Raw genomic sequence first — 13,404 nt, forward strand, 5'->3', positions numbered from 1 at the left:
ATCCAAACCTCAGGGTAAATCTAGTCAGACATTTTCATAGCTATTTACAAACGTAGTATGTAAAACAGACATCATATTCTTTTGTGGTTAGCGTATGGTGGTTATAAAGGTTTTAAAATCATACTTGTGATTCCTCACTTCCCAAACAAGTTTGTGTTCTGCACTGAACGGAGGTATATGACCCAAAACTAGAAAACTAAAATTACGCTCTCAGCACAAACATGTTTTTCTCGCTTATTGTTGATGATGTTCGTTTTAATGTTTCTAGATATGGTAATGGCACAAGGGTGAAAAATCCGGGATCTTTAATTCTTAGAAGATCTGTCACGCCGGTTCAGTCAGTTTAAATAGACTTTATATTAATCTGCACGAAATGGGACGGCACTTTTTTTAATGTTTACAGCTACTTCAGTGCTGGGAAGGAAAAGATCGGATCATTGGAAGTTCCATGAAGGGGCAGGGCCCAGTGGAATCAGGGCGGATGCAGCGGCAACAGGTGGACGTCTGGATTTAAGTCCTTCCTCTTCCCCCATCAAAAAGTTACTGGAAGTAGGAAAAAGGATGTTTGGTGCACTGTCATCACCTACAATGCATTGCAGGTTTGCGACGTACACCAAGTCTAACGCAAATGGTGTGGAGTTCCATGTTGTCTGTAGAGACAAGAGCGTAAAAACAGATGAGTACCTCCCCGGCTTTACCAAGTGTGGAAGCAGTGCAGCGGTGTTCGATCTTTTCCATGGGGATGAACTTGACATCACTGTTAGTGTCCGTGCAGGCGAGGACAAGTCCGTGCATATGAAACTACAATCTACGCTGTGCAACGGCCAATATGGCCAAAACGTTCAAATGTTGCTTTTCAGACCTAAAAGTGGAAATCGTGCCAAGGGTTTGGTGACTGTCAACAAAGTGTCTTCAAATCGGATTGTATCTCAGTTCACTTTTAAGGAGGTAAGAAGTGGTCGTAGCTGTTGGTTCACATGTTTAAGGTTACCTAGTGTTATCTAAACTGCTCTAGAATTGAATAGTAAATGTTGCAACCGTAGAAAACAATGTACGGCAATGATAATTTATCACAGTTCAGTTTTCAGCATCTAACATACATGTCTATCAAAACCAAGGTTACTGTAAATGTGCACCAAACAGTAGAATTTTGAATGAAACTCGCCATGTTATTGCTATTTGATTCAAGTAATATTAATGTCAATTCTTTTTTTGTTTCTCTTTTCAGAAAAGTGATACCTTTCAAAGTAAGTACGCGTTTTTTAAAAATGAATTTGTGAAACTTTCAACTTTATTTTTGGACATCCCTTAGACTGAGATTTATGAATGCTACAAAGCAGCAATCCAAGTGTATGATTTTGCTACTTTTTTAACGAAGGTTTTTAGAGATTGAAAAATTCTCTACACACCATTTTGTCAATTCAGCTCCTTAGCCACAGCATTTGAAAGGAACTTAAACATATACCATATTCACACATGTACTGTAGTTGTGCTTGTATTCAATGTTTAACTTCTGCGTCGATGGGAACTAAATATATGCATATTTCTACAAGACATGAAACACTTTTTGTATGAATATAATGATATGTATAATGAAACAGCATCAACCCTCTGTCTACCACAGTGCCAGGAAAGAAAAGAAGATCAGAAAGTCAGCAGGGAGATGATGGAGCAGGGCCCAGTGGGGCAGGTTGGTACACACAACCAACAGCTGCAGGTAGGAATTACCATTTACTTCTCTTTCACTACAGCCACTCTTTAAAGTACCTGTTTCCTTCCCTGTGTTATTTATATGTCTAGGGCAATCACGAACATTTCAACATTAAACTTGATGACTCATTCTATATCACTGCAATGCACTATTTTCTTCACCTTGACTTGCATCATCCTTATAATGTGATGTTTGTTTGCTGCCAGCCTTGAGCATGTAGATCTCCAACTTTAACAATTGTGTTGATGTAATAAATGGGGTTGCTTAGAGCAATGTTCTACGTCATGATGACCTCATTAACACATTGTTTGGTTTATATTATACACTTTACCTGTTGTATAATGTTTACAAAACTTTATAAAATCATACATATATTATGAGATCAGTTCGTCTCGTATCAATTTATAAGAAGTGTTTGTGCCTTTTATAATCATGCCTTTAGTTTTACCCAGAACTTTTATTTCAGTGATTTATTCATGTTTGTTACAGCTGATATGCAGGTATTTTTTGAGAAAGTCATTGCTGGAGTCAGTCACAAGTGGGAAGACCTGTCCCGGAAACTGGGCTTCAGTGAGAAGCAGATAGATGGAATCCATTCCTCCAAGATAGACCAAGACCGCAGGTGCAGGGAAATGCTGCGCAGGTGGAGGAAGATGAAGGGAATGGAAGCTACTCTACAGGTTCTGAAGCAGGCCCTTGTCGACATAGATGAACGTCTGACTGCAGAGAGCTTGTGAGGTGTGCCTTTGAAACTTTCTACTACAGAAATGTAATTCAGACACCACTTCATGTTGTACGTCTACTATTTGCTAATAAAGTCATATCAATTCAATCAATTAATTGCGTGCTTTCTTATAAGCACTAGTATACCAATTCTATAGTTTATATATATTAGGCTTAACACGATTAATATTGCTGTGACTGATGCAGAAAACTAGTGCACATGTTCCCTCATGCGTTCATATCCTACATCTTGTTTTTTCAGTGCCTGATGGTGGGAGGCCCGACCGTCCCAAAGGCGGCAATGACTTACAGAATGGACGGTTTATAATGACTATATTGTATCAAAGTATCACATATTTTACACAGCTCTTTATAGCGAATCATAAGACATGTTTTACCTGGATATCAAAGTTGAAAATACCAAACCTTGTGTACTTGAACCATGTAACAAAATGATGTTAATGTCAAGAGACTTAAAGTCTGACAAGAGATGGTTACTAAAGCCAGCAAGCGACTTTTCTTTATCAGTAGACTACGCCGTTCTGGGGTTCCAAGTACTGATCTGGTCTCCATCTTCTGCGGTTACATCAGGCCGACACTTGAGTACGCCGCCCCCTGTTGGAGTACTGCGCTGACACAGAAACAGTCCGCCCTAGAGCGCGTTCAGAAACGCGCCTGCCGAATCATTCTGGGACGCAGGTACAACTAGTACACCTAAACCCTAGCGCTACTCGACTTGCAACGTCTGGCGGATAGAAGAGAACACTTGTGCTCTGACTTTGCCGCGCCGTGACAAGCGTGGAAATGTCTTCACGCTTCCGCTCCTGGCTTCCCCCTACCCGTGGTCAACAGCATGGCAGAAATCTGCAAAACACCACTAGGTACCAGCAGCCCTCCGGCCGGGACTAAACGCTACACAAGCGGGATTCCTGCCCTGGTCAAACGTCTAAATGAACTGTAGACCATGAACTTTTACTCGTGAACTCGTACAGTAATTCCACATCGTGTTTTATTTACTTTCCACACGGCTATATTGTATGTCGATTTTAAACTAATTTTCGCTTTTAAATTTAACTATATTTTTAGATTTTATGAATGTACACAGCACACCATGTTAGAATAAGCCTCGCAATTCAGTCATCATAGCTGCCAGGAGGCTTGTGTGTACATTTTCTTGTTCTTGCAATAAACCATTCTACTACTACTACTACAAGAGCGTTAGTTTATTGTTTCCTTTGTGCAACATTTAAAAGCCAACTTATGCATTGTACATAGCATGACAAAACACTCTTTCCCTGTTCTTGGTGGGCAATCATTAAAGTTGGAACAATTGTTTTAAGTTGAATTTTGCAAAAGTACAATCGTGACATCATCGACAATAAAATGTTACAGATTCCGCAACCGACCAAAACCAGACCTAAATGTACCGCCCCTTTTGGCAAGACTGATCAACTTTCACGACCGTGACCGTGTTCTGAGGGCGGGGAAGGAGTGCAGAGGAACAGGTATCGCTGAACATTTCCCCCCTCTCATTCAAGTGGGTGAGTTCCGCGCGGTTTCCGAAGGCGATTGCAGACAGGTGCCGACGTCACCCTAAAATCGGGTTGCGAACGGGTGCCGTTGGTAGGTTATCTGTCTATTTGTCCAATCTATATACTCTTTCTACCCACTTCTAAAGCCTGATGGGGGCTAAGTCCACCCCTGGGTAACCCTTGTGGGTGACGCAACATTTTGGTAAATGTGGTTCCCAAGGACGCGTTGACTCTGGACTTAATCTCTTCCTAGATTCAAAATATGTTACTTTGCGTTTTAAACCAATGGCAATGCCCTTACATAATTAGTCCCATGACAAAACGCAAGATTGTAGGAAAGTCGGTGAACTTAGAGATGACGACAGTCACTCGGTCACGTTCGCCAGTACGTACACATTACCTCCCGCGGACTTAATCGATTTTTTTAAATGTTGAGCTTCTTTTGTAGTCGGTAAACAAGTTCCTGACGCTCAAGACGCAAAACCAGACCGCAGCCCTGTGTGACAAGATGAAAAAGCTTCTTGTGCTCGGTGTCGGTAGCTCTTTTATCGGGATGGTTTTGCTCGTTGTGGGGATAGCGACGGTGGGGTGGCTGTCTGTTGACCTGGGATTTGTGAAACGTGAGAGCGGACTGTGGCAGGCGTGTACCACACGGTACGGCGGTACAACGAGCTGTGCAGCCTACGGTAGGTAGCAGAGTATACCTACCAAAATATGATCTACTTTATATTCATAATTATACGTAAGCCGTTTTCATGCCACATATAGACTTCCCAACAACAAGTTACAGATAAAATGCGATACGATAATGACAAAGGGTCATGTATCTACAACCGTGCTTTACACAGATCGCACAGAACAGAACCTGAGAAAGATTGAAATTCTTAGATACTATTCAGAACTGTGCATGGGGCAAAACTAAACCCTTAGATGCGCGGAGATTATCTAGAACCGTGCCTGATCCTACCCCCTACCCATTCAGGCATAGAACTAGATAGGTACGGTGATGGATAGGATAGATCTTGATAATAATTACATTAAGGCAATCACACTTTTTTTTCTTGCCGAATGTTCTTTGCCCCATCACAAGGTCGGGTGCAAGGTACGGAATAGATGTTCCTTACAGTGGACGGTTGCGTTGACAATCAAATAAAGCTGCCCCAGCCGAAATGTACATATAGACACAAGGCGTAGTTAAATAATTGCACGAAAAGTTGGGTTTATCATCGATAGTGGCTGCCGGTAAGACGATAAGCCGATAATGTTTACTTTCTAATAGAAAATTAGATTACTGAACTTAACGTTTCTTTACTTGTACCCGTATTAGACTTGCTACTGGAATTTGCTACCATTGGTAAATCCAAATTTTAGTGCAGTGATTCTAACGCAGAAGAATTGCAGGTAGCAACTGTAGCATCGGCATGGAATGATTGTTGAGGAGACAGTTTTCGGCGATAGCTTCAGCTACATATCATTAATTGACAGCTCATACCTGAGGACTTTGCATGTCGATAGTGCTCTAACCTATGTGATAGTAAATGTAGTAAATAGCCTGCCCTTTTCTGTAGATATGAGTCTGCTGAGCCGTAATGACCACACATACCGTGCGTTTGCCGTGATCGGAGCTATACTGGCCATCTCCGGTGTATTCACCGCATGTTGCGGAGAGGGCTACGATGCTGACAAAGGCAAGAATGGCGGCGGTGGCTCCATGATTGCTGCAGGTATGTTCAACTCCGCTATGCAAACATTCCATTAATGCTTTGAAATACTGAAATGCATCGAAGGTGTTAATTAAGGTTTTGGTTTCCAGCCCCTCAGTTGAGAATGTTATTGGCGTCTACATTTTTGCAATTGAGGAGGAGGGGGGGGGGGCACTGACCTCCTGGCATGTTCGTTAGGTCACGTGCCCGAAGTGTTTGCAAAGGTTCTAGATCTGTTTTTGTTAAAGTTTATGTGTTTGCAGAAGTAACCCACGGTGGTTTTCCTCGATTTTTTGGCATATGATTGCTCGTTGGAATCCAGATGATACGGATTGTTACCTTCGCCAAGAATTGGAGAAGGTTATGTTTTCGTGGCCGTGTGTGTGTCTGTCTGTCTGTGTGTGTGTCAACAGCATAACTCGAGAAAGCTTAGATGGATTATCTTGATATTTGGTAGGTGGGTAGGTCTTGATGAGAGCTCGAACTGATTAGATTTTGGGGCCCCTGGCGGCTTGTCATGGTACTGCAGCTGAACTTCCGGTTTTGATATCTCATGATCTAGACAAGCTAGGGTGACGAAATTTGGATGGCAGGTAGCTCTTGTGCTGGGGAAGAAGTGACGTGAGTTTGGGCCCCCTAGCGGCTTGCTCTGGAACTACAGGGGGGTTTAAAGGACAAATGTTTAAAGGAGGATAACTCAAGAACCGATTGATGGATCATCATGATTTTTGATATGTAGGTAGCTTGAGTAATGCTTGACATAATGATATTACAATTATGCAAATATGGATGTAATTTGCATAATTAATGAGGAAATTCTATTAATCAGCTGCATTCCATGATAGGAAGTTCAAGCTTGCGACATATGTTATTACCACGAAAGAAACACAGGCAGATATCGATTATGCAAATGAAGACTTAATTTGCATAATTAATGAGAAAATGTTATAATTGCATAGTGGTAACTGCCTGGAATTTTATACTTGGGGTGTTTGAAGTTTAGTGAAGGTGAACATAATTTAACATAACTTATTCAAATAAGGACCTCATTTGCATAATATATGAGGAAATGCTATAATGACATTCTTTGTTAAAATAAGACTGTTGGTGGAGATTATGATCAACAGATATAATTCATGCAATTGCGGATGCTATTTGCATAATCAGGGGGATTAATACATTGTATATAAGTTCTTATTCATAAAAGCTAACATCATTTGGCGAAGGTATGAGATCGTGGAACTCTAGTTCTAAATTGTTTCATCCTATTTGTTGTAGAATCTAATGTTTAATTGAAGCAGGTAATTGAAGCAATTGGACATCCAAATGAAGTAATCGGTGTGATAGTCTTTCAAATATTAGAGATTAATATGAAAGTGTGTGCTGTTATATTACTATACTTCCCGGAACTGTGACATTTTAGATCTCTTCTTTTCCTATAGGTGTTTGTGGTATGATCGCGGCTGGCGTTTTCATCCTGGGTAGCGGGGGTCTGTCGATGGCGTCACTGTACGGCTACTCCTTCTACCTGACCTGGATTCAGGCGGTCTTCACGATCGGAGGAGGAATCGCCATCATTGTTGCCGGGGGATCTGCAACAGTGCAACCTGGTGGCGAGGGCACCACAACAGTGCAACCTGCTGACGGGGGCCCGGCAACAGCGCAGCCTGTGTGAGAGTATGTCTTAAAAAAAGGATCTCTGAGAAGTGCCTATGTTTTGCAAAGTAATTTTTTGGTCTGTTGCATTTGTGTGTCAACGACCTGCCAAGTTTTACAATTGGAAATAAACTTTATGGATAAACACAACAATAAAGGTATTGATTGTGGCTGAGCAGAATGCAATCAATGGTTTGGTTGATCTTTTAAATAGAACCTTTTTTTTTCTTTTCTGTTCTCTTTTTTCAGTGACAGTGCAGTTTGTGCTGTCATTTAACTTCTTAAAGGGCACATTTAACAAGATTTATTTGTAGGTGCCTTCTTGGAGGAAAGGCACTCCTCTAATGCCAGGGTGACCAGATTTTTACTTTTCTCTCTGTTTTCGTTACGTTTTGCTGAGTAATATGGACCTTACTTTGCTACGTAATATGGACCTTACTTTGCTATGTAATATGGACCTTACTTTGCTAAGTAATGTGGACCTTACTTTGCTAAGTAATGTGGATCTTACTTTGCTAAGTAATATGGACCTTACTTTGCTAAGTAATATGGACAGCTACTCACATACCATGCTGGTACCAATAACCTGTCAGATGAGGACGACGAGCAGGACTTAAAATGCCTCCAGAAGGAAGCGGGAAAGCTGTGCGCGATCGTGACTGTCAAGTCAAGTCAGCCTAGAGCTACTTACCTACACTAGCTATTTGCGGGATATGCCCCAGGGCGGATAGTCCTGCCAGCCGCGAAAGGTGAACCTGCAAACGTCACCCTACGAAAAGTGGCGAAGGAACATCGAGTACTGTATATTGACAATAAAGACTCATTCTTGTTAACCTCAACGACCAAATCTATACATCACTGTTTGACAGAGACCTGCTACACATCAACAGAAGGAAAGGGCCGGCACGCCTAGTCCCCAACATCAATGAATGTGTACCCATCGTCAGTACAGTTAATACTACGCTCAACACTGTGCAACACACCAGCCAGCCGAAGATGGTTCCAGAGTGACGATTAGGCCATGTTGATTTCATTACATGTATATGGATGACATCCGCGCGCGCATGAATTTTCGGCCGTTTAAAAAAAAAGTTTTCAACCATACTGTAAATCGTACAAAACAGTTGCAAAATGAGCAAAAATATACCGTAAGTTACAAAACAACCATACCAATGTCGTAGAATGCCAAAATCAAACGAAAAAAAAAGAAATTGTAAAGAAATGAACTTGAAGACTAGATTATTCGCCAAACCATATTCTGTCCCATTTGTTCAACCCTCATGACCACGTAGATTTCATAATAAAAACAACTTTTTTTTTGCAAAACCTTTTTTGTATTCGCACGCGCGCATCAATTTTGGGGTTCCCGGAGGATGTCATCCATATAATCAAATCAACATGGCTTAGGGACTGATCATGAGGCCATGGCAGCCGCCGCCTGCAGTACCATGCCCACCTGCTAGTTGGATGAGCTACGCATACTCTAGTCGGGGACAGACGTCCGGACAGTGGCAACATTCGAGACGTTACAGCCCACCACAGACTTTCCACACAGCCTGACCATGGCGGATCCCGGGCGAGCCACCCTGCCACTGCTGTGGAGAATCAGGACATGTGACTAATGTATGTAGACACGGAGGCCCTATAAGGTACAAAGCTTGTAACCAGATGGGCCACAAGGCGAGACTCTGCAACTTCTGATACCCAGGCAAAGAAGAAATTGCCAAACCACATAAGAAGAAGATCCCATGTAGACACTTATTGTAGGACTTTCCGATACACACCAATAACAGATTTGACATTCTGAATCACTTAGAAGGCGACAATGCTTATGGTGAAGTCAGCTACCTACATGTATATATGTCAGAAATATCTCTAAAAAAACGAATGGAGCAGGGAGAAGAAGGAAAATAATGCGAAGGGGAAAGGGTGGAAAGGATTGAAAAACACGCTTCATAAAGGCAAGATTGGCCTTGAATAATGTAAGAGGGACTGGGCCTAAAACCACGGAGGCAGCACGCCTGCTTAAGTCCCAAGACATCAACATCTTTGGCACTTATGAATCATTCCTGTGCAATGAAAGACAAAAAAAAACGGTTTTAACTGGGCGGTCCTACAGCGGTAAGTAACTGGAGGGGGGGTGGCCTATTCACAGGACGACGTATCTTCTGAAAGTGAGAAGAGTGGCGCAGAGGGGATGAGGACGATTTTGGAACCCAACAGCAGACGACACAGAAGGCTGTCATCAGTCATCACAGGAGAGCACGGAGAACAGAGTGCGTCTTTCATAGAAAACCATCCGGCTTTTTATGATATAACCACCCCGGACTTTGAGAACAAGTTGAAGAAGGGCAGTTGGTTAAAGGATTCAATTGGACTGACGCGTAAGTTTATGACTAAATAAACTTAACTTCATATGCAAATTTAAGTCTTCCTGCCTTGAAATATCATAATTCTTTTGAATGCCAATGAAAATATTTCAAACACGGGGATTCTTTTACAAGTTAATCTTACTTGTTAATCGTACCTTTAGTAATAATTGAAATACTTTCGTAAGACGTACGATAGTATAATGACGATGTAACAATATATAGTATGAATTCAGCATACATGTAGTGCTGCAAGATCTGTTGTAGAGTAAACCATTTTCCATTGATTGATTGAAAGACTTCCTATGTATATTACTTAGACTTAGTTCCTCCCGTGCAAGGCACATTGGGCAGCAAGTCTTCTCCACTCTGCTCTGTCTTCGGCGAGGGACTCGGCATCCTTCAGTGTTATCCCCCTGCTTTCCAGATCTTTTTGAAGGGTACGTCGCCATGTTAGTTTAGGCCTCCCTCTTTTCCGTTTGCCCTCTGGTTTCCAAAACACAGATGTTTTGGTGTGTCGGTCTGAGGTCATCCTGAGGACATGTCCAGCATATCTCATCCTCCTCTCGGTGATGGTGATGCTGAGTGGTTTTGTACCAGTTCTGTGGTATACCTCCTCGTTGGTAATCCTGTCTCTGTATGTTATGTGTAAAATTTTGCGGAGGCATCGTTGTTGGAAGGCATCCAGCTTGTTCCGCATTCTTGTTGTTATCTTCCATGTTTCACATGCATAGAGTGCAGTTGGTATTACTACTGACTGTAGCAGCTTGGTTTTCAGCACTCTGGATATCTTCCCACTGTTCCACACTGGGTTCATCCTTCTGAGGACTGATGCTGCCTTACCTATGCGGGCACTGATGTCTGTGTCTGTGTCCCCTTCTGCTGTCATGGTGCTTCCGAGGTATGTGAACTGCCTTACGTTTTCAACAGGCTCTCCACTGATGTGCAGGTTTGTGTTCGTTTGTTGATCTCCCACCTGCATAACTTTGGTCTTCTGGCAGCTGATCCTTAGACCCACTTTCCCCGCTTCTGTACCTGCTGATGTTGTCATGTCCTGAAGAGTCAGCTGAGACTCTGCTGTCAAAGCAATGTCATCGGCGAAGTCTAGATCCGTGAGGCGTCTGTCCCCCTCCCAGGGTATTCCAAAGTCACTTCTACCCATTGCCCTGCGCATTACAAAGTCTATGGTGACAGTGAACAGTAGGGGAGATAAGACGCATCCTTGTCGCACTCCGGTGACGATGTCAAAGCTGTCGGTGTACCCTGCGTCTACCTTTACACAACAGGTGGATCCCTCGTACAGGCTTTTAAAGGCTTGTATGAATTTTCCAGGAACACCATACACCTTAAGTATTTTCCAGATCGAGTCTCTATGTACACTATCGAATGCTTTTTTAAAATCGATAAAATTTATCCATACAGGCTTCTGGAATTCAATACTCTGTTCAATGATGTTGCGCAAGGTAAGTATCTGGTCCATGCAGGATCTGCTGGGTCGAAAGCCGGCTTGTTCCTCTCTGAGTTCTTTATCTACTGCCTTTCTTAGTCTATTTAACAATACAGAACAGAATACCTTTCCTGGTATTGAAAGTAAGGTGATCCCTCTCCAATTTCCACAGTCGCTTAGGTCGCCCTTTTTAGGTAACTTCACTATGGCGCCTTTTCTCCAATCAAGGGGTGTCTTTCCTAATTCCCAACATGTGTTGCAAAGCTTGGTGAGTTTCTTCAGCATGATATCCCCCCTTTCTTCAGGAGTTCAGCTGAGATCTGGTCTATTCCTGCAGCTTTATGATTCTTCAGGTTTTTGATTGCATTTGCAACCTCATCTTCTGTGATGTTGTCACAATCTACATCCAACTCGTTTCCGTCAACATCTGGGAAGGTGTACACCTCTTGTGGTTCAGGTTGGTTTAGTGTCTCTTTGAAGTGTTCTGCCCAACGCTGGTTCTGTTCTTCCTCTGACAGTAGGGTTTTTCCATTCTTGTCCTTTATGGGGACTCCAGTGCCACTGTTGGAACCACTGAGGTCTCTGGCAATCCTGTAGAGTGTTCTTGTATCGTTTCTGTCAGCTGCCTTTTGTGCTTCTGTGGCTTTGTTCTCTAGCCAGGTGTTTTTGTCTATTTTACAGTGTTTCTTTACCTCTTTGTCTATCTTCCTGTACTCTTTATTCCTTTTGTTTTGTCTCTCCCTGTGTCTTTGCACTATCTCTCTTTTTCTTAATTTCCCTTCTAGTATCAATGCGTTTCCATGTGTCTGGTGTAATCCAGCTCTCTTTCCTTGTTCCTCTTTTCCTTCCAATAACAACCTTCGCAGCTTGTGTAATTGTTTCAAGTAGGTCTTTCCATTGTGTTTCTGGTTCGTCTTTGTCTTCTAGGGCTTGGAAGCGGTTGTTAACTTCCAGGGTAAATTCTTGACATATCTCATCTTTACTGAGTTTGTCAATATCAAATTGGTTTTGTTGTTGTTCTGTTTCCTGATCTTTTTCAATTTCAACTTTATCTTTGCCCTCACCAGGTAATGATCTGAGCCTACATCAGCCCCTCTGAAGCTGCGCACATCCTGGATGGCACTTTGCCATCGTTTACTAATACAGATATAGTCAATTTCATTTGTTGTTCTTCCATCTGGGGATCGCCATGTTTTTTTGTGGATATTTTTATGTTTGAAGAATGTGTTCCCCACACACAACCCATTCTCACTGCAGAAGGACAGTAGACGTTCTCCATTATCGTTTGTTTTCTTTGCTGATCCATGTGGACCTACAGTGCTCTCCAGTCCTGCTCTTTGTGCACCTATTTTTGCATTGAAGTCTCCCATAAGAATCTTGACATCATGGTTTGGGATATCATTCAACACATCTTGCAATTGGTCATAAAAGTTATCCTTATCATTATCGTCTGAATCTTCTGTTGGTGCATATACTTGTATGATTGTTGTCTTTGTATGTCTGGATTGGAATCTGGCTGTAATAATGCGGTCACTTGCTGGTTTCCATCCAAGGAGTGCTTTCTCCGCTTCTTTATCTAGGACAAATCCAACGCCATAGACATGGTGTTTATCATGACCAGAGTAGAGTACTGTTTTCCCTTCGTTCATCAGCTTACCACTGCCAGTCCACCTTACTTCGCTTAATCCCAGGATACACAATTCATACACTGCTCGAAAACCCACGTTTCCAAGAGTTTCCCGGCCCGCACACACCCGTGAAATTCGCCGTGTCCTGGTCGCGTCCATGGATTTCCGGGCTCTGCGTGTACGGCCCCGGATATTTCCTTACACTCCCGGATTCGTGCTCGCCGTGCGTGTGCACGGAAATTTACGCCCCGCACACTTGGCGTGTGTTGGGGAGCGGCTAACAATAAGGGGTAATTAGGTACTGCGTGTATTCATGTTTCAGGTGATAATTACTTGATCCAAAGTTGCCATTACTTGAATCTAAGCAAATTAGCATGATCAAGGAGGTTTAATACAACATTTAAACCTATGCCTCCGTGACTTGATTTATCGTGATCTCTTTCATACGACCATGAAGTTAGAAGGTGATACAACAAAAAACATCTGCTACTAGTATACTATCGATTTTAGTCACCTCAATGGAAACGATTGAGGTGAAAATTATCGGGTTTACGATTAGATAATGAGAATTTATCCCAAAACAACTATACCAAAGAGGTTTCCTTCTGACCGCATTGAATACTAGTATACAACAG

The 13,404-nt window shown here is 42.3% G+C and overlaps 1 protein-coding gene across 1 annotated transcript; it reads left to right on the forward strand.

Moving 5' to 3' along the window:
* The first annotated feature begins 4,413 nt into the window (after positions 1 to 4,413).
* LOC109484822 (claudin-11-like) lies at positions 4,414 to 7,499 on the forward strand. The gene is made up of 3 exons (XM_019788180.1): positions 4,414 to 4,652; positions 5,535 to 5,690; positions 7,112 to 7,499. The coding sequence occupies exons 1-3, from the start codon at positions 4,475 to 4,477 to the stop codon at positions 7,342 to 7,344; spliced, it is 567 nt and encodes a 188-aa protein (XP_019643739.1). The 5' UTR covers positions 4,414 to 4,474; the 3' UTR covers positions 7,345 to 7,499.
* Positions 7,500 to 13,404: the final 5,905 nt, after the last annotated feature.

The sequence above is a fragment of the Branchiostoma belcheri genome, unplaced genomic scaffold (assembly GCF_001625305.1).
Source record: "Branchiostoma belcheri isolate BF01 breed outbred unplaced genomic scaffold, Haploidv18h27 scaffold70, whole genome shotgun sequence".
NCBI lineage: Eukaryota > Metazoa > Chordata > Leptocardii > Amphioxiformes > Branchiostomatidae > Branchiostoma > Branchiostoma belcheri.